This window comes from Meriones unguiculatus, chromosome 3, assembly GCF_030254825.1.
Source record: "Meriones unguiculatus strain TT.TT164.6M chromosome 3, Bangor_MerUng_6.1, whole genome shotgun sequence".
Taxonomy (NCBI): domain Eukaryota; kingdom Metazoa; phylum Chordata; class Mammalia; order Rodentia; family Muridae; genus Meriones; species Meriones unguiculatus.
This window is the reverse complement of record NC_083351.1, coordinates 98029403-98055518: the sequence shown is the minus strand read 5'-3', so window position 1 is coordinate 98055518 and position 26116 is coordinate 98029403. Positions and strand designations below refer to the sequence as shown.

General features: G+C 41.8%; 1 protein-coding gene across 6 annotated transcripts in view; it reads left to right on the top strand.

Annotated features, from left to right (window-relative positions):
• The window catches only part of Sema5a (semaphorin 5A), a 470503-nt gene extending 444898 nt beyond the window's left edge, over positions 1–25605 (top strand). For all 6 annotated transcript variants that reach the window (XM_060380391.1, XM_060380386.1, XM_060380389.1 and 3 more), the window contains 5 exons: positions 164–334; positions 2069–2224; positions 3509–3556; positions 14738–14949; positions 18275–25605. In XM_060380391.1, the coding sequence (XP_060236374.1) occupies positions 164–334; positions 2069–2224; positions 3509–3556; positions 14738–14949; positions 18275–18394 (707 nt within the window). In that variant the 3' untranslated portion in view covers positions 18395–25605. The remainder of the gene's footprint in view (positions 1–163; positions 335–2068; positions 2225–3508; positions 3557–14737; positions 14950–18274) is intronic.
• The last annotated feature ends 511 nt before the right edge of the window (positions 25606–26116 follow it).

Below are 26116 nucleotides of genomic sequence, written 5' to 3'. Positions count from 1 at the left end.
AAAGATGCTTCAGATCTGTATCTGCCACCAAGTGGGAAACATCAAATGCCCCCACACCATGAGTGGCTTTTGCTGTCTTCTATGTGGCATTTCCTATCTCTAGGTGTGTCATCTTGATCTAATGGGGACTTCAGAAGTTCTTTGTTTTTGTGTCTTTTCCCAGTGGACGGTGTGTGGTCTTGCTGGTCATCTTGGTCTAAATGCTCCGCAACCTGCGGAGGTGGACACTACATGAGAACCCGCTCATGTACTAACCCAGCCCCAGCCTACGGAGGGGACATCTGCCTGGGACTGCACACTGAGGAGGCACTCTGCAACACACAGACCTGCCCAGGTACAGGAAGCACTGATTACTACACAGCTGTAGTGCAAACTTGCCTTTCTTAGTTGTGAAGTAAAGATTGCAAGTCACAGGAAGTAGTGCAGATACAAGAATGGAGGGCAAGGCTACCTCACACTGTTGCCCTCAGTGTGATATAACACATTGTTCTACGGCAAAAGAGTTTTCACACTGTACTCTGATTTACCTTGATAAGGGTCACTGATGACTCTCAAGTAGTACCTTGCTGGATGTGAGAGAAGATTATGGAAAACAAGTGGAAAACAAAAACATTTGGGAAGTCACACGCTGGCACACAGGACTAAAAGGGAGAATCTCTTGTTGCTCCTGTTTCACATCCTATCCTGGCCCAGCTTATGCGATATGCTTGGAACAAATCCAGAAATGTTCCAGGGGAGGACACGTCACCCCTAAACAAGGCCGTATTCAGAGGAGGTGCAGTTAAAGAAAATAAAAGGAATGAAGTCTAGTCAGCTATCGTGATTACAGCAAACCAAGCAGGAAATGAGCCTCTTAAGGACCATGGCTCAGAAGCTCTGAGCCCTGTGGTTGATGTAGGATGTACCAGACAGCCCTTTACCCAGGAAGTAACCTGGCATTCTGACATACAGGACCACTTGGGATGAAAACAGGATACTCTTTTAGATTTAACTTTGACAGTAAAACACTTTCTTCACATGTACACAGACCTTTCTTAAAAGAAAAAAAAGTATATTTAAAGGAGTACATATAAAAGAAGAGATAAAGGAAAGAAAAGTGGTTAAGAGCAAAGAGTACTATACATTCTTAACAAACAAGAAATTATTGTTTCTGCTTCTACTCTAATTGCATACCTCACACTAAGGACAATAAATGACTCAAAATCTAATAATCATTCCAAAAATCAGTCATGTATGCCTTTGAGAGAAAAAGGCATTCCATTGCATTGATTAATGAGCAACATGAATTTCTAGGTGATCCCCCCCCCAAAAAAAAGAATACATGAGAAAATGTCTTTCTTATATTGGTAAATATATTGATGAATAAATAATGAGAGGTCATTTCTTAATTGAAATACAGGCCTTATTCCTATTTTTGAACATCTGCACACCTGGATGGATAGAAAAGTCAAGTCCTCAACATTAGAGGAGAAGTGTCCTGTCATTGCTCATCATTTGGCCTTGATCCAGGACATGACTTTATTCATATCAGAAGGCATGGAGTAAAATGATCCGTGTTTCATGGCTTGCCTGGCTTGGCATAGTGACTTTGCAGAATAAAGATGCTTTAAACTTTCATTCAGAAACCAGGGACTTCGTATTAGTATGCAGCTCTGGATAACATAGGTCTTGTGAGAAATGTCCAGGAAATAATCTAAGCACATCTTTGTAGGGGACTTGATCTCTAGGTGTCTGAATTGGTGATTTCTGGCTTCCAGAGCTCATGTTTGTCTCAAGAATTAGCTTGTTGACTATTTAAATAAAATTACTCAACAGCATGGAAACTATATGGGATTTAGAACACTTACACCGTATACATTATATCTGGTTAAAATTAAGTAGTGCTTTTTCTCATTCTCATGTGTATTTATATACTGGGTTGGTAAGAAACTATGGCCATGTCTTATTTGTGCATAGAAATTCTCAAAACACAAGGTGAAAGCCTAAAGTGGAGTGTGACTTGACTGTGATTTCGTGCTGGTTGATATAATCTGGTAACCCTGTCTCTGCCCTCTTGTGGTCTCTGTAGAGAGCTGGTCAGAGTGGTCCAACTGGTCTGTGTGCGATGCATCTGGCACCCAGGTCCGTGCTCGTCAGTGTATCCTTCTATTTCCTGTTGGTAGCCAGTGCTCCGGAAATACCACAGAGAGCCGGCCATGTGTGATTGACTCTAATTTCATCCCAGGTAAGGGTAGAGATGTTTATCAGTGTGAAAACAGGCATTCTAATATCCAGAGAGGAAATGGCCCCTTGGGTCATGCTTTTATCTTCTCTCTAAGGCTGTCTTTGCTGAATTAAAATTGATACTATCAACTATTGTGGTTTCAAGGTGATTGGAATATAGATTTACAGGTAACTAGACTGGGACTTAGCACAATGTCTTATATAATTTATTGATTTAATATAGTCTGAGGATTTTACTAAAAAAGTTGAAAACTGCTTGTTTTAGTATCATATTAAACACTTTACTATGACAATATGGTGTACAATTTTGCACAAAAAAGGGCCATTCTCTTCATGTAACTCTCAATAAACCAGGGAACATATATGTCTGTCATTAGTGTTGCCTTGAAAAAGAGGTTAGTTGTCCCTCTTTCCACAGCCTCCCCTTTTTAATGGAAAATCAATATTTAATTATCATAGGGGACAGTCACTTGTTGAATTGACTCTGTAGGTGTGGTGCTCTGCATGTGTGTAAAACCCTGAAGACCAACTCTGTGCATCTGTGATGTAGACTAAAGCCAAGCCCAAAGCATTGTGAGGAAGTAATAGGATTATGTCATAAGGCATTGTTCCTTCTTTTGACTTGCGGAAACAATAGTAATATTCTACAAAGAGTTGCTAGCGTTAGCCTGCCCTTAGAAGGCACCTGAAGCACATATGCCTATGAGCATTATTTTCTGTTTAACATACTTTCAGTTTTTGTTATCCAATGAAAAATCAGTGCAGAAAAGTTTGGCATTTCCAAACATCCAGGAGGTTAAGACAATCAGAAGACCTCTATCTCATTCACACTCTGTGGATTTCACTTGTGGCACAAGAAAGGGAATAATTGACTCCTGAAGATAGTTTGTTGTTGTTGTTTGGGGGGGGGGTTTGTTTGAGCTCTGGTGACTCATTTTTCATTCCATAAAGAATGCAACAACAGAGAAACAATACAAGACAATCTAATTGAGGATGCTTTTAGCCAATGGGACATGTCATAGCAGAAGCTAGTACTTGCTCTTGTTTCAAGTCTGAGAGATTGTCACATTTTCTTCTTTAATATTGAAGCCCATAGCCTCCTAGTCAGGGTGGCACAACCAAGTCCACAAAGAAACAGTTAGCACTTATGATAATTAACTGAGCATTTGAATCTTAGACTAATATTGGATTCAAACTCATTGATGGTTACGAGTGAAGCATGGTTGTGAATATACCTCCCACCTCCTTTGTATATTGTGATTAGATTTTTTTTTCTTTTTTCCAGAAGTGTCTGTGGCAAGATCCAGCAGCGTAGAAGAGAAAAGGTGTGGAGGTGAGTTCTCCTGTTTAACAGAGCTCTTGTTGGGACCCTGACTTGTTATATCCTTTATCTTTCTGGGCTGCTGTCCTGTTAAATGAGGATGGCAGGGCAGGGAAGACCCTGAGCATCCTTTCATATTGGTCATGGTATAGGAGACACTCCACTCAATTCTTCTAGAGATGTACCCATTGGCATCTCACAAAGTTGCCCCAGTCTACAGTTGTCTGTGTAAGAGACTTGGAGACAGGCTTTGAAAAGTCAACCTTTTCCCATACCAGGAGGGACACTTAGATCATGTGCTAATCTTGTTCAGCCAGCATGGGTTCTGCAGCTGTTCAGAATCAGTCCCTCTAGTGATGCTGCCATCAGATATGGGATAAAGGAATCAATCAGGTTGTCACATTTTGCAGCCAGCTGAGGGAAGAATATCAGTTTGGGGGGATTTTATATTGGGAATTGTACTAAAAGGATAGTAATCATAGGTTTTAGTCTGTAGTGTTAAGGTGGGGACCATGGAACCCAGTGAGTGAGGCCACTGGCCTAGGACCATGGGTCCGTGGGTCATAAGTAACAGGTTTAAGGCTATTGTCCTGGTAGCAGGGTGCAGCAGAAGATTGAAAGCATTGTGGAAAAGGAGTTCCAATTGATCCCTGGAAGATATGATTTCAAAGATATCAAAGCTTCCACAGCAGCCCCATTGGGGCACCAGGATTCAAACCAAAGGGGAATCTGACCTTAAGGGAGTGTAGTTTAGAAATGCAGCAGTGCAGAAGGTATGTTCTATCATCAGAAAGGTGGAGGGTCATATAGATGGCACTGCTGGCTTGCTGCCAGAGTCTCTCAACTTCTGTTCCCTCTGGAAGGACAGGTGAGTCTGTGCAATTCCTTTAAGGCCTTGAACAAGTCCAGCTTCTAACCTAGTGATATTATTGGCTAAATCTCAGAAACTGTAATTACTCTTCATTGTTAAGAAACTAACAATTTTAACCTTTAAGCTACTGGCATTGATGGTCCAGCATGAGCAGGTAAGATGGATCTTAGGCTATAGCTGATGAGTTTAACAAAATTGATTGCCTATCATGAGTGTTTAGGGATGTTTAATAGATGTTTTATCTCCATTGGTTAAAAATCAGTCAACTGTTGGGTGATTGGTCTACATTCTAGCTTTATTGTCCAAAACCCAAGAGAAAAATGGACTACTAACAGGGATTAGGGAAAGGTGTCTTCCACCAAGACTAATGATGTGCGTTCCATCCCAAGGTCCTTCATTGTGAAAGAAAAGTACTGATTCCTACTCCATACACATGTCATGGTACCTGCACATACATACGAGCACATGGGCATGCACAAGCATGCACACACACACACCATACATAAGTAAAGATTAAAAAGACAACACATCTCCTTAGGGAAGTGCCTCAGTGTGCAGAATCCCAAGAGATACAGACGGCACTATCTTTCTTTCTGCCGGAAATGTGCTCCTATCAAGACTTCTTTCAGCTTAGCTATTCTTAGTTACAGGAGACACAAGACTGAATAATCTCATCATAAAGATGTCAGCTGGCCACAGCTTCCCCAGGCACCTGCAGGAATAATTCATCTGATTAATGATGCACATCTGCAATCGGAGACCATTGTACATCTTCCATATGCAACAATGAAATATGACTTATCAGTGCAGCAAAAAGGTTTTTTTTATCAGTATGTGGCACTGACTTAGAGGAGACCTGACAACTAGAATAGAGATGAGACCTTGTGTGAGATCAGCCTTGCTTATCACTGCAGCCACAATCTTCAGGAAAAAACAACACAATTCTAGTGCTTATTGGTGGAAAGGATACACAATGCTTCATGCAGTGGTCACATGCTGAGAGCCCTGCCCATCACAGTCTCCACAACAAAGCAAGAAATTCCCAAAGCTTGTGACTTCCCTCTATTGTCTTGCTATTGAACGATGATTCTTGTAGAAATTATTCAGTACATTATCCAGCCGTTGGTGCTGTGGACTTCTTTTTTGTTTTTTTTTTTCCCTAATGGCTAAGGATGTTGAGCATTTCTTTAAGTGTTTCTCTGCCATTCGATATTCCTCTACAGAGAGTTCTCTGTTTAGCTCTGTTCCCCATTTTTTAATTGGATTACTTGGTTTGCTGCTTTTCAGCTTCTTCTCTTTTTTCCATTTCCTGTATTCTTTTTTTTATTAAATTTATTTATTTTTATTACAGTTTATTCATTTTTTTCATCAATTACACTTTATTCATTCTGCATCCCCCCATAAGCCCCTCCCTGCTCCCCTCCCAATCCCACCCTCCCTCTTCCATCTGCATGCATGACACTCCCCAAGTCCACTGATAGGGGAGGTTCTCCTCTCCTTTCTGATCTTAGTCTATCAGTTCCCATCAAAAGTGGCTGCATTGTCCTCTACTATGGCCTGGTAAGGCTGCTCCCCCCCAGGGGGAGGTGATCAAAGAGCAGGCCAATCAGATTATGTCAGAGGCAGTCCCTCTTCACATTACTATCTAACCCAACTGGACTCTGAACTGCCCTGGGCTACATCTGTGCAGGGGTTCTGGGTTATCTCTATGAATAGTCCTTGGTTGGAGTATGAGTCTCTGGGAAGTTCCCTGTGTTCAAATTTTCTGGTTCTGTTGCTCTCATTGTGGAGACTCTGTCCTCTCCAGCTCTTACTATTTCCCAGTTCTTACATAAAATTCCCTTCACTCTGCCCAACAGTTGCCCATCAGGCTCAGCATCTGCTTTGATAGTATGCAGGGCAGAGGCTTTCAGAGGCCCTCTGTGGTAAGTTACTAGGTTGTTTCCTGTTTTCTTCTTCTTCTGATGTCCATCCTCTTTGCCTTTCCGGATGGGGATTGGACATTTTAGTTAGGGTCCTCTCTCTTGCTTAGTTTCTTTAGATGCACAGGTTTTAGTGGGTTTGTCCTATGTTGTATGTCTATATGAGTGAGTATATACCATGTGTGTCTTTTTGCTTCTGGGACAACTCACTCAGGATGATCCTTCCCAGATCCCACCATTTACCTGCAAATTACATGATTTCCTTATTTTCATTGCTTAGAAATATTCCATTGTGTAGATGTACCACAATTTCTGCATCCATTCTTCAGTTGAGGGGCATCTGGGTTGTTTCCAGCTTCTGGCTATTACAAATAAAGCTGCTACAAACATGGTTGAGCAAATGTCCTTTTTGTGTACTTGAGCCTCTTTTGGATATATGGCTAGGAGTGGTATGGCTGGATCTTGGGGAAGCACTATTCCTAGTTGTCTGAGAAAGAGCCAGATTGATTTCCAGAGTGGTTGTACAAGTTTACATTCCCACCAGCAGTGGAGAAGGGTTCCGCTTTCTCCACAACCTCTCCAGCATGTGTTGTCACTTGAGTTTTTGATCTTGGCCATTCTGATGGGTGTAAGGTAAAATCTCAGGGTTGTTTTGATTTGCATTTCCCTAATGGCTAGTGCGGTTGAGCATTTCTTTAAGTGCTTCTCTGTCATTCGGTGTTCCTCTACAGAGAATTCTCTGTTTAGCTCTGTTCCCCATTTTTTAAGTGGCTTACTTGGTTTGCTGCTTTTCAGCTTCTTTAGTTCTTTATATATACTGGATATGAGTCCTCTGTCAGATAAAGGGTTGGTGAAGATTCTTTCCCAATCTGTAGGCAGTCGCTTTGTTTTGATGACAGTGTCCTTTGTTTTGCAGAAGCTCTTCAGTTTCATGAGGTCCCATTTATTGATTGTTGCTCTTAGAGCCTGTGCTGTTGGTGTTCTGTTCAAGAAGTTTTCTCCTGTACCAATGAGTTCTAGGGTATTTCCCACTTTTTTTTCAAGCCGATTTAATGTGTCTGGTTTTATGTTGAGGTCTTTGAACCACTTGGACTTCAGTTTTGTGCAGGGTGATAAGTATGGATCTATTTTCATTTTTCTACATGTAGGCATCCAGTTGGACCAGCACCATTTGTTGAAGATGCTATCTTTTTTCCATTGAATGGTTTTGGCGTCTTTGTTAAAGATCAGGTGTCCATAAGTGTGTGGGTTTATTTCTGGGTCCTCTGTTCAGTTCCATTGATCCACCATTCTGTTTCTATGCCAGTACCATGCAGTTTTTAAAACTGTTGCTCTATAGTACAACGTAAGATCAGGGATGGAGATACCTCTGGAAGATCTTTTATTGTAGAGGATTGTTTTAGCAATTCTGGGTTTCTTGTTATTCCATATGAAGTTGAGAATTTTTCTTTCCAGGTCTGTAAAGAATTGTGTTGGTAATTTGATGGGCATTGCATTGAATCTGTAGATTGCTTTTGGTAAGATGGCCAGTTTTACTATGTTAATCTTGCCAAGCCATGAGCATGGAAGATCTTTCCATCTTCTCATATCTTCTTCTAATTCTTTCTTCAGAGATTTGAAATTTTTTTCATACAAGTCTTTGACTTCCTTGGTTAGGGTTACTCCGAGGTACCTTATGTCATTTGTGGCTATTGTGAAGGGTGTTGTTTCCCTAATTTCTTTCTCAGCCCTTTTGTCTTTTGTATACAGGAGAGCTACTGATTTTTGGAGTTAATTTTGTATCCAGCCACTTTGCTGAAGGTGTTTATCAGCTGTAGGAGTTCCCTGGTAGAGTTTTTGGGGTCACTCACGCATACTATCATATCATCTACAAATAGTGATAATTTGACTTCTTCCTTTCCAATTTGTATACCCTAGATCTCCTTCAACTGTCTTATTGCTCGAGCAAGGAATTCCAGCACTATGTTGAAGATAAATGGAGAGAGTGGGCAGCCTTGTCTTGTCCCTGATTTTAGTGGGATTGCTTTAAGTTTCGCTCCGTTCAGTTTGATGTTAACTATAGGCTTGCTGTATATCACCTTTACTATGTTTAGATATGTGCCTTGTATCCCTGATCTCTCCAATACTTTAACCATAAATGAATGTTGGATTTTGTCAAATGCTTTTTCAGCATCTAGGGAGATTATCATGTGTTTTTTTTTTTTCTTTCAGTTTGTTAATATGGTGGATGACATTGATGGATTTCTGTATACTGAACCACCCCTGCATACCTGTGATGAAGCCTACTTGGTCATAGTGGATAATATCTTTGATGTGTTCTTGGATTCGGTTTGCAAGTATTTTATTAAGTATTTTTGCATCAATGTTCATAAGGGAGATTGGCCTGAAATTCTCTTTCTTTGTTGAATCTTTGTGAGGTTTAGGTACCAAGGTGACTGTGGCTTCATAGAATGAGTTTGGTAATGTTCCTTCTGTTTCTATTTTGTGGAATAGTTTGAAGAGAATTGGTGTTAGCTCTTCTTTGAAGGTCTCGAAAATTCTGTGCTGAAGCCATCTGGTCCTGGGCTTTTTTTGGATGGGAAACTTTTGATGACCGCTTCTATTTCTTTGGGGGATATAGGTCTATTTAGTTGATTTACCTGGTCCTGATTCAGCTTTGGTAAGTCAAATCGATCAAGAAAATTGTCCATTTCATTTAGATTTTCAAATTTTGTGGCATATAGACTTTTGAAGTAAGTCCTAATGATTGTTTGGATTTCCTCAGTGTCTGTAGTTATATCCCCCTTTTCATTTCTGATTTTGTTGATTTGGGTGGTTTCTCGCTGCCTTTTAGTTAGCTTGGCTAAGGATTTGTCGATCTTGTTGATTTTCTCAAAGAACCAGCTCTTTGTTTCATTGATTCTTTGAATTGTTTTATTTGTTTCCAATTGATTGATTTCAGCCCTGAGTTTGATTATTTTGAGCCGTCTACTCCTTTTTGGTGTGTCTGCTTCTTCTTTCTCTAGGGTTTTTATGTCAGCCACTAAGGTGCTTGAATGAGCTGTCTCGAATTTCTTCTTGAAGGCACTTAGTGCTATGAACTTTCCTCTTAGCACTGCTTTCATTGTGTCCCACAAGTTTGGGTATGTTGTGTCTTCATTTTCATTGATTTCTAGAAAGACTTTGATTTCTTTCTTTATTTCTTCCCTGACCCAGCTGTCATTTAGTAACAAGTTGTTCAGTTTCCATGTGTGTGTAGGCTTTTTGCTATTTCTGTTATTGTTGAGGTCCAGCTTTATTCCATGGTGATCAGACAAGATACATGGGATTATTTCAATCTTCTTGTATCTGTTGAGGCTTGCTTTGTGACCCACTATGTGGTCTATTTTGGAGAAGGTTCCATGAGGTGCTGAGAAGAAGATAAATTCTTTTGTGTTTGGGTGTAAAGTTCTGTAAATGTCTGTTAGGTCCATTTGATTCATGACCTCTGTCAGAGACATTGTTTCTTTGTTTAATTTCTGTTTAGTTGACCTGTCCTTTGTTGAGAGTGGGGTGTTGAAGTCTCCCACTATTAATGTGTGGGGATCTATATGTGCTTTAAATTTTATCAATGTTTCTTTCACAAATGTGGGTGCCCTTGTATTTGGGGCATAGATGTTCAGGATTGTGATGTCTTCCTGGTGGAATTTTCCCTTGATGAGTATGAAGTGTCCTTCCCCATCTCTTTTGATTAATTTTGGTTGAAAGTCTATTTTATCAGATATTAGAATGGCTACTCCTGCTTGCTTCTTGGGTCCGTTTGCTTGGAAAGTCGTCTTCCAACCCTTTACCCTCAGGTAATGTCTATCTTTGTGTCTTAGGTGTGTTTCTTGTATGCAACAGATTGCTGGGTTTAGTTTATGTATCCATTCTGTTAATCTGTGTCTTTTTATTGGAGAATTGAGTCCATTGATGTTGAGAGAGATTAATGACCAGTGGCGGTTAGATCCCTTGATTTTGATATTGGCTGTGGTCATCAGGTTGTGTACTTAGTTGCTTTTTGTTTTACTGAAGTGAGATTATTTATTTCCTGTGTTTTCTTGAATGTAGCTAGTTTTTCTGGGTTGTATTTTCCCTTCTAGTGTCTTCTGTAATGCTGGATTTGTTTGTAGGTATTGTTGAAATTTGTTTTTGTCTTTGAATATCTTGTTTTCTCCATCTATGAGGACTGAGAGTTTTGCGGGGTATAGTAGCCTGGGCTGACATCTGTGTTCTCTTAGGGTCTGCATGATATCCGTCCAGGCCCTTCTGGCTTTCATAGTCTCTGTTGAAAAGTCAGGTGTGATTCTAATGGGTTTGCCATTATATGTTACTTGGCCTTTTTCCCTTGCAGCTTTTAGTATTTTTTCTTTGTTCTGTATACTTACTGTTTTGATTATTATGTGGCGGGATGGTTTTCGTTTCTGGTCAAATTTGTTGGGTGTTCTATAGGCCTCATGTATTCTAATTGGCCTCTCCTTTAGCTTGGGGAAATTTTCTTCAATGATTTTGTTGAAAATATTTGCTGGGCCTTGGAGAAGGGAGTTTTCTTTTTCCTCTATACCTATTATTCTTAGGTTTTGTCTTTCCATGTTGTCTTGCATTTCTTGGACGGTCTGTGTCAGGAATTTTTCAGATTTAACATTTTCTTTGATAGATACATCGATTTCTTCCATTGTATCTTCTACACCTGAGATTCTTTCTTCCATCTCTTGTAATCTGTTGGTTATGCTTACCTCTGTAGTTCCTGTTTCCTTCCCTAGATTCTTCCTTTCCATTATTTCTTCCATTTGTGTTTTCTTTAATTTTTCCAATTCTATCTTCAGGTCTTGAGTTGTTTTGTTTACTTCCTTCACCTGTCTGATTGTACTTTCCTGTTTTTCTTTTAGTTCCTTCAACTCTGTTTCTTTTATTTCATTCAGTGCTTTAAGCATTTCCTTTCTAAAGGCCATAAACTGTTTGGCTGCAGCTTCCTCTATTTCTTTACGGATGGCAATATTCTGTTTGAGTTTATCTTCCTCTATGTCTTTACGTATCTTATTTGTTTCCTCTGTTATCATCTTCATGATCAAAGTTGTTAGATCATCTTCTTGGATTTCAGTTACGCTGGGGTGTCCAAGGCTACTTGCCCCTGGGTAACTGGGTTCTGGAGATGCCATATTGCTCTGTCTTTTGTTGCTTGAGTTTTTACGCTGGCCTCTACCCATTGTGCTAGCTTAGGTGTTTGGGGTTATTTTCTGGTGGTTCCTGGGGATCCTGTGGTGGAGAGAATCCCCTTTGAAGAAAGCTGGTTTTTCCTGAAGAATGTCTTCTCAGCTTTTTGGGTATAGTCCCTGGATGGCTGGTGTTTTTTCAGGAGTTGCTCACCTCAGGGATATAGACCAGAGTGGTAACTGTGGTCTTTGTTAGTCAAGAGGGTTCTCCTCTCACCCATGGAAGTCCTGAGGGCAGCTGCCCTGTTTCTGGGTTTCTTGTTGTAAATTTAATGATCAGCTGCTGTGACCCACTTGGACATCAGGCGCGCAGCAACTGTTTGTGCCTGTGTCTGGTGCACAGCTGAGTGATCGCGCCTCGGCCCCACTGGTCTGCTGGTCTGCTAGACTTTTTCTAGGGAAGGATTGGGTGATTTAAGTCAGTACAGTTTCCTTCCTTCCCTGTGGATTCTCTGGAGACACTGACTCACAGTGTCTTTTTTTGCCCTGGTACACACTGCTCAGTGTCCGCCAGCTGCCTGGCCGCAGAAACTGCCTGTGCCTGGAGCACAGCTGAGTGATGGCGGCTCAGTCTCCGCCAGCTCAGTCTCGGACAGCTGTCTCAGCTGTCCGCCAGAAACTGCCTATGTCTGCCTTTGCGGCCTTTGGGAGCCTGGGTGCCTCCCTATGCTGGGTAATTTTCCGGGGACCTTTTCAGGCTGGGGGTGTCAGCTGAGTGCTCTGAGATCAGACCAGCCGTTTCCCTACCTGTGTGTTTGCACTGGACAGTGAAACTCATTCGCTGGTGCCCTGGTGCCCACAGTTCTATCAGGCGGCGAATCAGGCGCGCAGGCAGGCAAAGCTCTGTGGTGCAGGAGCCTGGGTCTAGGGCTCTGGCTCCGGGCTGGGTCCTGGGGTGCCCTTGGAACCCGAGTCTTTTCCAGGGGATGTCTGGGTGACCTAAGGCCGGTCCCAGTCGTTTCCTGTACCCTGGGGTTATCTCTCTACTGAAAATTCCAGTCTCTGATAGTGTGGTGAGCACGGTTCAGTCTGGGACCATGACCAGAAACACTGGCTTGTGGCTCTGGGCTGGGGCTGGGGCTGGGGCTGGCAGCCGGCAGCCAAGCGTCTGGCGGAACCGGGATCTCTTCCATGGTTTAACCGGGTGAGTTAAAAGCTGATTGAATCCCCCACCGTGGGGTATCCTCTCACCTGGGAAACACAATGACTGTGTTTTATGGCCGCGAGTTCTGATTACTGGTCACTGTGCTGATCCTGCTGCTGCTGCTCAGAATGAGAGTCCTCCCGGCGCCGCCATCTTGCCCCCCCCCCCCCCCGCTGTGGACTTCTATGGCAGGAACTGTGCTACCTGCTTAGAATCTCAGTACATCTAGAAATGTGCGCTCAACAGATCATTGCTGACAGTAAACCAACAAGGGAGGCTAATCTCACAGTATCTGAGTTCTTAGAACATAGTGTCCAGGTACAAGGGAAAACTCAGGATCAGAGGGCATTTGAGAGATCTTTAACCTCTACCATGTAGCACAGCCCTAAAGACATGCCTGGCTCAGCTCCCCCTGCCCTCCAGGGCTCCCTGACCTGGGACTTGGGGTGGGGATGGGGATTCTGATAGAGCCCTAAGGCCCCAGTGTCCAATGTCCATTGGTGACTAGTAGGAAGTAATCTTCTGACAGGTGTCAGACCTGGGAGGGTGCTGGGGTGGAACTTCTGCTGAGTGGCAGGTGTCAGGAACAGGCACAGACAACAGGGAAGGTGGTTCTGCAGATTCCCAGAAAGGATGCCAGGTCCTGGGGTTGCAGGCACATCTACATGTCTTCCTTAGTGCTCCCAAGTGCTTCCTTTACAGTCAGGGATGTCTCTCTGTGTCCATTCTGATGCTCAGTAGTTCCCCCAAGGTCCTACTGGGTTCTGGGGTTTACAGACTGTGGGAAACCACTAAGTGATTTTGCATGCACTGGTGACACACATGAGAGGCAGCAGTGGTCCTAACAATGCTTGCTGAGCTGTGAGGACATGAGGTTAACAACCTGGGTGAAGTTAGTCCTCTTAGTGCCTGGGCATAGTGGGAGAAAGGGGGCCACATTCTGCTTGATGGGACTCTCACTTAGTTCTGCTCTGAGTGCTGCAGGAAGGTTGGGAACTTCAACAGCAGTGTTTTCCCAACAATGAGGGAGGTTTCCAGATGGTTGTTTCTTAGGCATTTAGTAACTCTTGATGTGTTGCTAGGATGCCAATCAAACCACTCCTGTTCTCGAGATAGACATCATTGAAGCTCACTTTTTAATATTTATTCCCCATAATTCAAGAGAAAAACTCAAAGAAAATGGGTGCCTAGTAAACACACAAAGGGTCACAAGATGATTCATTCATGTTCAGGTAAAAGATTATATTTGCTCCCTTTAGCATGAAACCTTTATTTCTTAGAGTAAGACATTTTTTATAAGGTCACCTAAATGCAAGTTTAAAAAAGTGATCCACAGGCTAATATACAAGTCAGGGAGAGAGAGAAAGGAAGGAATGGAGGGAGGGAGAAAGGTATGGAGGGAGGGAGGGAGGAGAGAGGTAGAGAGGAAAAGAAGGAGGGAGGGAGAGAGAGAAGGAAGAACCAAGTCTGCACTATCATGAGAAAGACAAAGCCAATACTAGCTACAATAGTTATTTGAGAAAAAAGGAACATTTCTATTTCCTTCATAATCTTCAAAAGTTTCTAGTATTGAACAAAATTTCTATTTACAAAACACAATCGACAACATCAGAATTCATGTAAATACAAAACCTTTTAAATAAAATAAAACAGAGAGGAGGAAATAGCCTAATGGGAGTGCAGCAATCCAGAGCCCCAAGTGAATTATCATTCATAGGCTTCAGCCTTGCTGGAGAGATGTATGCTCAGTCTGTTAAGGTCCACAGACATACTTTCCACAGAAAACACACAGGCCAGTGGTCACTGTGCTCTTGAAGGCTCTCTGAGGGCTTCAGGGAAAAGCAAATGTATTTCACTTGCAGTACCAACAATGTTCACATGGCTTGAAGAAATGGTTGTAATCTATGAGAACACTAATCTGAACTAGGCTACAAACTATTGTGACATCTGTTCCTCTTGATATGCAGCACCTCCTTTTGTCTTGGGCACTTTATGAGTCAAATAGCATGCTTTTCTCAGCTGTATAACACTGGCCCTATTCCACAGAATTCAACATGTTCCACATGATGGCCGTGGGGCTCAGCAGCTCCATCCTCGGCTGCCTCCTTACCCTGCTTGTCTACACCTACTGCCAGCGTTACCAGCAGCAGTCCCATGACGCAACTGTCATCCACCCCGTCTCTCCTGCTGCTCTCAACAGCAGCATCACTAACCACATCAACAAACTGGACAAGTATGACTCTGTGGAAGCCATCAAGGTAAGGAATCTGCAGGAACAGCTGCAGCCAGGTGGGTCATAAGTGCGGGTGACTGGAGCTGCAAACAAGGCAGGGTGGTGGCACTGATGATGGACAGAGCCCAGGCACCCCAGACCTTTGGGTTTTGGGTGGGTGCTCTCTGGTGAGTATAGACAGCCTGTAGGTGTTGGAGTACCCCCTGTGGTAGTTGTAGGAAGTCTAAAAGTACTGGCTAGATATTCTTGGGGGGCAGAGAGAGGGTCTTTGGAGGTTTATTTTCTTATTTGTCTATTCCTGTTGGAATAGTTTTTTTTTTATTTTTCTTATTAGTTACATTTTGTTAATTCTGTATCCCAGCTGTATCCTGCTCCCTCATTCCCTCCTCAATCCCACCCTCCCTCCCTCATCTCCTCCCTGCCCCTTTCCAAGTCCACTGATAGGGGAGGACCTCCTCCCCTTTCATATGACTCTGTTTTGTCAGGTATCTTCAGGACTGGCTGCAAAGTCCTCCTCTGTGGCCTAACAGTACTGCTCCTCCCTTGGAGGGTGGGGAGGTCAAAGAGCCTGCCCTTGAGTTCCTGTCAGAAATAGTCCCTGTTCCCCTTACTAGAAAAAAACCAATTGGTTACTGAGATACCATGGGCCACATCCAAGCAGAGGTTCTAGGTTATATCCACTCATGGTCTTTGGTTGAGTGTCAGTCTCAGAAAAGACCCCTGTGCCCAGATATATTTGGTCCTTGTGGAGCTCCTATCCTTTCCACATCATACTAACTCCCCTTCTTTCATATGGTGGGATCTAGAAAAGATCATTCTGAGTGAAGTATCCCAGAAGGAGAAAGACAAACACAGTATATACTCGCTTATATAGAGACTTACAAGATATGATAAACATAATGAAATCTATACACCTAAAGAAGATAATCAAGAAAGCAGACACGGGGCATGATGCTCAGTCCTCATTTAGAAAGACAAATGGGATGTGCATTGAAGGTATGACAGGAGTCTACAACAGAAGACATCTGAAAGACTCTACCTGGCAGAGTTTCAAAGTAGATACTAAGACTCATAACCAAACCTTCGGCAGAGTACAGGGAATCATATGGAATAGTTTTAAAAAGAAAACAATGACATATAAAATGCCAGCAAATAGTTAGCCTTGGATAGTGTCTATCTCTGCTGGATTTGTGCTTCTTGCCTTTGGAGAGCGGTCTTTCCAAAAAGTGCCTTCAACCAAGGACCAAATGACTAAATGAACAGTAATAAAGTAACCACATACGGCCTTCAGATGTCCATGTCCATTTCAGGAAAAGACCTGACCTCCATTCAACCTTGGCATACTTTTATGTAAAATGTGTGTGGTGGGGCATACCTCGGTGTTGCTGTGAGGTATGCACATTACCTTACTTGAGGGCCAGCATGGCAGCTTCTGTTTTACTTTGTTTGCACACGAGGTCAGAATAGAGCTAGAAGCACAAGGAGGCTTTCGTCTACTGAACCCATCTTCTGTTATTTTCTATGCTCATGAAGGGAATTCTCCTAAACCAAAACTGACTAAACTTCTGTATTATTGTTGAGTGAATTGTTTCCCTTAAAATTCTTAGCAAACATTGGCATAGCCTCTGCCTGCTGTGACGGCTGACTTTGAAATGATATCCCTTTTATGAGAGTATATATTGCATACCACACCAAGAGTTAGGGAACATTGTGGAATAGGAGGCAAAATTAACGTAAGAGCAGGAGGATGGGGGGAGTGCTGTAAAGTGCTGACTTCTGAATATGAGATGGCTGTCACAATCATGATGTCATAGGCACTATGACTACCTGCACAAGCTCAAGGCAGACAGAATCCCAGCACAAAGGGGGCATAGATGCTCTCCAGGTCCTGCCTTACACAGAGGAGTTCCTGGTAGGGCATGGTTGCTGGGAGAGGGAGAATCACTCTTTACTGAGGATATGGTCTATAAGATGGGTTTCCCATCTTCCGGTAGATGGTCCTACCCCATGAACACATGGGCAGCTTTAACTGAACTTTATTTTTAAAAAAATGAAGTTAGGAAAGAAAAATATTGGGTGTTAGAATGGGGGAAAGGGAGAGCAAGTATCATATTTCATGTGTGATTTTTTTTTAAGTTGTATAAATTTTAAAACAAACTCTTTTTAAAAAGATGATTGATGGATTAAGGAAAAAGTCATAAATGGAGGACTCATTCATAGTCTATCAGAAATGAGCTATAGTGTTGGGAGAAATCCTGAGCTACCAGTTTTTGAAACAAAACAGCAAAACCCACGAAACTTGATGCCAACATGTCAGCATGCCTGTGGCCTTGCTACTTCAGGTAGAAGTGGGAAACTGAACTGGGTGGCCACCTCGGGTGTATTGCCCTATTTTCAGGTGATATTAGAAATGTTACTGCCAAGAGTGAAAAGGTGTGTAGATGCCTGCCTAGTCTGCAATAGCTCCTACAATAACTTTGTTTGACTGCCTGAAGTTAGCTGCTGCCTACCCAGTTTCATCCTTCTCTTTGTCTTCTCAGCATTTACTCTCTACCTGGTACAATTTACCTCTTTGAAGTTGCATGTGACTTTAATCACAGATGGCCACAGCAGACACCTTACAGTGAGTGTAGAATGAAAAGAGATTAAGGTATCTGAGTCAGATGCACTTGCTCAAAAAGTTCTATAAAGTCTTTGATAGATGCTGATGGCTTCTTTGGCCAGAAGACTGATTTCTTTAAGGGTGTGGCCCCTGGTCCATGCTCCAGTGGATGGTCCCATACCCAGGAGTATATAGGCAGCATAAATCAAAGTCATTAGATTATTTGTTTAAAAAATTTTAAAATAGGGTATTAAGATAAGAGTTCAAAGTGTAGGAATCGATCTGAGAGAATAGGATGGAATGGAAGTTGAATATGATTAAAATACATTCATAAAATTTTCAAAGAATTAGTAAAATTAAATGTAGCTCTCTGTGGAAGTCTAGATGCACATCATTGTATCGCTGGAAATGGATGATAAGTTGGGCAGTGCACATAAATCTGCATGAGTCTTAGACTTAGAGGTTTTCTAGAAATTCAGACTTTAGATTTCTGATCCTTCCTCCCTCGGTTCCTTTCTGATTAAAGTGCTGAAATAGGCCAGATGCTGCTTAAGACAGCCAACTTCATCCAGTTATTAGCCAAGTCTTCTTGAGGCAAATGAGCTGAGGAGGCAGTAAATGAGAAGATACTTTCTAAACTAGTAGAGCTTTCGGAGGGAGTTCAAAGTCAACACAGCATCTCCCACTTTTATTCCTTTGAAACACTATTTACTGAGCACTCTAAATCTTTTTCAAACATATTTTACAGGCATTTAACAAGAACAACTTGATCCTAGAGGAGAGAAACAAATACTTCAACCCTCATCTCACTGGGAAGACCTATTCCAACGCCTACTTTACAGATCTCAACAATTATGATGAATACTAGCAGCTATTATGCTTTTGGCTCCTTGTAAACTCTCTGCTCCTCAAAGCTGTGCTCCATGACTGCCCATATTTCTGAGGCTTCAGAGGCTATGTGTAGATTCATTTCAAGTGCATCTCAAGCCAGGACTTTCCCATTGCTATAAAAAAAAAAAAGTGCACACCCTTAAACACCTAAGTGTGCTGTTGTGAAAATCTGGTCTGTTGCAAACATTTGATTGTGGCAAAGTGAGCCATGGTATGAAGTTTTGTATTGTATTCATCTCAAACTCTATCTGGTCTATTGTTTTCATGAGTTTTATTTCATAAATGTGCCAACCATGTTAAAAAGTGTCTTCAAAAATGTAGCATATTCATGCTTTTGAGTATAGAGTATCATGATGTTTTAATTTGCAAACCAAAACAAAATAAGACAAACAAACAAAAAATAAACCAGGCACTTTATTTGAGAGACCCCTCTCCCATCCCACAGGGTCCACAGTTATTCATAGAGCAAAGATATGACTCCAGCCACCTCTTCCAGTCTGGGTGGCTCGGTGGGAAACAGCTTGTTTGCACTTGGAGCGATTCCTGCCCAGGAAAGCCCAAGGATTCCACCTACCTTGGACCTGCCTAGTCCTGGTACTCTGAGACCTTCTGCTATAGTCTGGGCAATGGCTGTCATCACTGTTCGGTGAACACATGAAACAGAGAACAGACAGTGAGACACACAGCAGCGATTTTGCAGCTTGCAGTGAAACTGGCCTTACTCTGACTTTCGGATTCCATTGCATCCCAGGGAGCTCCGTGCCATGCCGTGGGCTTGAAGGCCATTTGCCTGGGTAGTAGCAATGTGCCGAAGAGCCACTCTTAGCATTTGGGTAGACTACATACCCCTTCCTCCCTCCCTGCAGAAAAAAAATCTTCAACATTTATGATGCCAATTATGGAAAATATTGAAAGTACCAAACTGTCATTGAAAGCTACTTTTTAAAATTTTTTGTGTTATGCAATGTTGAATGAACTGATGTAACTGAAAGCTCCTTTTTTATTTTCATTTGTGTGTGAGTGTATGTGTGTGTGTGTTGGCTGAACTGATGTTTAATGGCAAGCTTTTATTTTTCTTTTTTTTTTTGTATTCAGCATCTTTGATGTAGCTAACGTGGATGATGTGCAGCAACGGGCCCCTATCTAGAGCATTAAAGGTGTGTAAAGCTATCCCTCTGGAGCTCAGCGCAGGCACACTGCGGGGATAGTTCCAATACCACGGTCCTGTTTGTCCCCTGTTGCCCCAGGCCAGAGGAGCGAGAGGCCCTGGTATCTTTACCTGGTGCTGCCTTCCTGTGGAGCCTTCTGCTCCAAGGCAGCAGCAGTCGAGGGGAACCCTGAGAGGTAATGGGCTAGGTCAAGGCTGTAGTGATCCCTCTGCTCTCTGCTGTGGCGGTTGAGTGTTCTGAGGTCACTCTTGAGCTCCTCACAGGAGTAAAGGAGACTCATTAACACCTGATACAGAGTATGTAGGAACTGATTTAATGCTTTTTAAAGGCAAAGACAAAACAGTTTGTCTCTATCACTGGCAGCTATGATAAAGACCTGAGTAGGCATTCATATGTGTTCTTTGGGATAAATAACTTTCACGCCTATGCAAATGTATAGCATGGGGAGTTGAAGATCACAGGGTTTTAATATTGAGTTTATGTTTTTCCTTACCAGATATAAAGAAGCAATCTCAGAAAATGTTCCCCCAAATCCTCCGATTAATCACAAACTGTTCTCCTATAAACATACTTTTCAGACATATTCTGTGTTAAAATTGAAATTAAAACAGCAGATGGGCTCTGGGAGATGTGTCAGATCGTGAGGAAATGGCATCTGGGAATATCCCAGTGAGACATCAGGTGGCATTTCACACACTTCTACAGTGTAGCCTCCATTGCACACGCACTTCTCAAACCCACACTCAACAGAAAGAGTGTTTCACATGATTTATTCATTGTTCCCTGGGTGGATTTTTATTGGGTGCCTCAATTCATCTCATTACTTTCTTTTAAGAAAAGAATTAATCCTCCTTGAGCAGCACTAAATTTTCTTGTTTTAAAAATAATCTTGCTTCTTGACTGTTTCCCTAACTTAAAAGGACATTTTCTTTCCCCTGGGAAGAAGGGTGAAATATTTCAGAACTTGATAGGAAATACTTTCTAAGTGACCTCCAGTCTTACCTTTATCAGACTGTAACCCCACCCTAGAGTTTTCATAGTCAAAATAAGACAGTTTTCTGACATTAGTTTTGCTTTTTAAAAGCCTCATTTTAGGTTCTCTGCTTCTCTACTCAAATTTACACACACACACAACCACCAGGCCTTTGCTCTTATTTAGCCAAACAACTGGAAAAATTGCTTAGAATGCTATGTGTATGTATTCTGGTTTCACTACTTTTTTTCTGGAGGCATACTGTTGTTGCTCCTGCTGTCTTGCCTACCACTCTCTAGATATCTCATTAGCACATCTCCTCCACTCCTCCCCTCTCTCCCTCTCTTTCTTACACACACACACACACACACACACACACACACACACACACACCTCTGTGGTATGAAAAGGATCTACCATCCACTTTGGAACATCTTTTTCAGAGTGGATCTGCTCTACCTGTGGACTATCAGTTTGGGTTAGACTGCAATGCATGGGTCATGTTTTAAATTCCAGACTGCTGTTTTCATTTCCTTCCTTCCCTATACTTCTTCCTTCCTTCCTTCTAGCCCTTCTCCCTGTCCTTTATTCTTTCTTTCCCTCTATTCTTTCTTTCCTTTTCCCCTTTGATTCAAAGAACACACAGAGGAATTACTATTGTTAAGCTACATCTGGATAAACCTGTTGTCAAATGACATTGATCAGCTTATTTTCTAGAGTTGAGGTTCAAGCTTGGCTGGTTTTCATTAAGAAACTGGCTTTATTCACACACTGACATCCATTGGAAGTTGATCCCGATGTTGTTTGTGGCCCTCTCGCTGATCAGACCCTCATCAATCCTGCTATGTGCTGACATTCTGCAGAAAGAATAGAATCTTTGCACAGGTCACAGCCTGAGATGCTTTCAAATGCCCTAGGGCTTTTTTTTTTTTTTGAGCTCTGAGCTCTGTCACCACCGACTAATGCTAACTTGGTGAGTCCAAAGGAACGCTGGGACATTGGGTGAAGCTCTGCTTCACACACACACACACACACACACACACACACACACACACACACAGCCTGTTATCATAGTTCTATATGTTCTCTTCAGAACTTGCCAAGGCAAGCTAGGCATCTTTATGCCTCTGCCCCTTAAAGCTTAGTAATGGTACCTAAACATCCTGGTCCTATTGGATACATCAAAATGAATATTAAAGTAGATTTTACCTAGAATTAACATGGATCTTGAAGGAAGAGAAGAGGGTTTCTTGTGTACATGGTAGAGTGACAGAGACACTAAAGGGATTGAAAAGAAGCTATAAACAGTGAATGATTGTGAAGACATCTTCCATAGAGATGCCTCTGCCACTAGGAAGGACCAATCCACATTATTTGATACAGATCCAGTTCACTCTAGGTAACACTGAAGAGAAAGAGACAAATGTGGGATGTGACATGGGAAGGTGAGGGTCATGCTACTCTCTACTCAGTGTTCTGCATGGTCCCTAGCAAGGGTCTGGCAAACAACCAAGTTCTGAGGTTCTGACATTTGGATATTTCCATAATCAAATGTCCCAAGTTCACGAGTCTTAAGCAAAGGAATCATTATCTCTTTACTTATCTACAGAGGCATGAAAATCACCAGTGCTGACTGACACTTGTATCAGCAAATCTTCCACCTGAATCTTTGATAGACTCAGGTCTTGCCTTCGATACGGTCAGCAATTTCTCATCAAGGAGATTATACCTAAGGGCTATGTGATTGTGTGCTTGAATAGCTCAAGAGATGTTATCTTAAAGATGATTCAGGTTTGCTCTGTGTCATTTTGTCTAAATACAGCCTACTAGTATTTGAAGTTGCATGCATCCACATGCTTCTTTTCTGAATTTTCTTGCTTTTAGAATAAACCACAAATATTTCCCCAACAGGTCAAGCTAAATTCCTCATCAATTTTCCTCCAATTTTTCAACTTTCTTAACTTTGATGTACCCTAGACTCTTTAGTAGGTCATTGATGCTTTAAATCACACTTTACAGTCCACTAAGTTCAGCATTACTGTCTCAAAAAACAGTTTGGGAGCTCCAACTAGAAAGACCAGATGCCATGTACCAGTGGGCGATACAGTGAACCATGTCAGTGTTAGATTGATCTCAGGTTATATCTGAGTCTCCTTGCTCAAAAACTCAGTTTCCACAGAGGTTTCACAACAGTAACCTTAGATCAGCTCTTTTGCAAACTGTCTGCTGTTTTTTTAGAGTCTAAAGATGGTATTGGACATGCCCAGTTCATCCATTCATTCCTACACCTTTGCTACTTCCGGGAGCACCTATCTACAGGCTTCTATTGATACATTATTGCCAATATTTCAAAACCTGTTGTTACCCATGGATATTTAATATTATCTATTATCAGCTACTAAACAATACTTTGAGTACTCAGCTTCTTTGAGAAATGCATATGAAATGGGGAAAGCCAAGCTAATGTTCTTGTTGACCTAAGAGATGCATCACTGTGTGGGAGATTAATGTCCAGACCGCGAGATCGTTTATCTCTCCAGCTTATCTTTTCAGTCGTTATCATTAATTAAAATGACATAAGGACATTTCCCAGCTCTATAAATATTAAGCCAAAACCTTCAGGTAGTTTCTCTGGATAATTTCATGAAAAGAAGGAAATGTGTTGCTTTCTAGTTTGCTACTGTTCCCTTTGGGAAACTGAAGCCCTGTGGATAGTATACAATGTTGAACTATTGACAGAAGTTGCAAAAGTCACTCTTCTTGTGGGTTTCCATTAAAGTTGCATTCACATCATAAAGTTGGATTATCAGTAATTTGATACATGTTGCTGAAGCATCAGAGATGGAGACCTGTCTCTTAAAATATTTCAGACTGTAAAGAATGTGCAGCCTCTTTGGATGCCAAACTCAGAGACTGATACAAATGGTATAGTTCATAATGGAAGCCTAGCCCCAAACATGATCTCTTTGAAAGATGATGTTCTGCCATTTAAGCTTATTATCCATGAACAGAGCCTATATTAACTCTGTCCGCAAGCAGACATGTTTTACTGGAGAGACACTTACAGGTAACTAAACTAGTCTTGGGGTCAGAAGAGAAATGCAGTAATGGAAATTACTAAAATATAAATCAGGCAGGATAATCTCCACCCCTTCAGAACCTGAGACCAGTATGTCAGCCATAATCATCATCTTCCCCTGCTTTGTTTCTTGGTAATGTAATACCCAATGGTTTCAATGTTAGATAAATACAAGCATTACAAAAAGCCTAGGCTCTGATAAACAGAAACTGTTCTTCCATCCATCAAAACAAGAAAGGAGGCTTACTATCTGCAGAAGACATTGGCTTTCCTGTACAAAGTTGCTAGTGCCTTTTATATGCTATGTGCCGTTGTTCCTCCTGTTTATTGATTGTTCCAATTAGAAGCCAAGTGTCAGTTGAAAACACTTTGAGGAAAATACGATTGTGCGTCTCTTTGAACTCAGGAACAGAAAACTCATGTTCGAGTGTGGTTTTGCTCTCAGAGTAGGGTCAAGGGTGTGCTGTATCCAGATGAGGTGACCTACTCCAGCCTGCAAGAAACTGAGATTGCTTTAGTTTTTACATGTTCATGGAAATGTGCTAGATAGATCCTGTCCTGCAGTAGGAGAGAACACTTGGTATCTGCAGAAGTCAAGGTGTGTTTCTTTTGTTCATCAAGTACAAGAGAAACATGCAGGCTACTAACAGTGACACAGAGTGTGGAATGAGAATCACCTAGAAAATTATGTGTGTTGTTTTGTCCTATTTTAAAACCAATATTAGAACTGCTCAACAAGTTCATAAAATTGTTACTTTTTACTTGGGTTTAAAACATTAGCAGTGTCTTCTACACTGAAGTTGACCCGCTGATCACTTACACTGCGACTGTGGCCTAAAATCAGCTTGAAGATCTGGCTTAGAAGCATCCACAGCAGAAGCCTCCAACCACTGAATCACCATGATGCTCACCTCATCTGTTAATAAGACACACCAGCTTGTCCCAGTGTAAGATTCTGCAAAGCCTGTGACCAAATCATGCTACCTGACTTGGTTTAGCTTCACACCTGCTCTGCCTCCTAGTCTGTTTTGTGTTAGAAATAACACTGCTTAGGATTGCTCATTCGTTGAAATAGGCCAACTTCAGCCCTTGGTAAAGTTAGACTGTTACTGATCTTAAAATTAAAACTTCAAAGGCAATATATATTAGTTACTACAAAGTTGTTTCAAAGGGAAATAGCTCTGCATTTCCCCATCACTTACCTGTGAAAACAGTTACTTGCTTCTGTGCGGAAATGCTTCTGGCTGGTGGGTATTTTTCTCCCTGAAACACTGCACAACCCACACAATTCAGTCCTTATGGTTGGCCATCAGTATTTCCCCTGAACTCTCACTAGACACATGCATTGGTAGTTTTCCTGCAGTCATCATCTTTCTGTTTTTATATTAACCCACTGGTTTTATGTTCTCCCTGAGAGCTGGCTAGGCCCTTGCCTCAGATTGTACTTAATGATACCTGGCAGATAATCTTGTTTTCAGCAACCAGTTTAAGACCCTGATTGTGTCAACCCAGGCAGGGAACTCACTCTGTCTTTCATGGAACCAATTATGCAAGTTCAAAACAGGGGTGGGCAGGGGCACTGCCCAACGAATCAACTGAAACCAGCTCACACCTGTCTAAGCAAACACATTAATAAAGTGAAACATGCAGTTATTACAACAGTGGAAATGTCAGCTTCTATCACTGCCCTTGGTGCATTCCCAGTATATGTGTCTCTGCCTTCTTTGTCTCTTTTAACAATGAAGTCACAAAATGGTCCTGCATTTTGCCAAGAGCACTACTCCCTTCCTAAAACTCCCCATCTCACTCATCATCTCTCTGCCAACATTTTGTGGAAACTAAAAGAATCCTATGTTTATGTACAGATAAATTGTATTATATTTTTTGTACTTAATGTTTTGTGTAAATAGCTTGCCTTGTTCAGTTGTATGTGAGTATTAAAATAAATCCTACCATTTAGGAAACAATCAGTGGCATTTTTCGTTTCATAGTCTTCCAAAAGGTGGTAATCCATTTGAGGATCAAGTTATATCAGAAGCAAGGTGTGATGGCCTGCTGAGCAAACTCTCACAACACACTTGTTTGGCTTTCTCAGGCCTCTTAAATGTCAGACAGAGGAGCCACAAAGACTCACACAGACGGGGTAGCCAGCTCCTGGGGTACTCAGTGCTCCTGTGGTAAATGGGAGCTGTGTGATAAGTAAGGAAAGCCAATCCAGGTGAGTATCAGGTCCTGACTGACAGATAGAACCAGTGGTAGCATTGCCCTCCCTGCAGCACTCCAGATGCTGCTCATTTTTGCCTAACAAGGTTTTTCCTGAATGAACTGATAACATACAGTCAGCATAAGCATAGCTAGATGTTTGATCCAGGAAAACCAACACTTTGGAGGAAGAGCCATATTTCAATCTCCATTCAGTTATTTCAGTCTATTTACATTTATTCAATATACTTAAAAGAAACTCATGTACTTACGTAT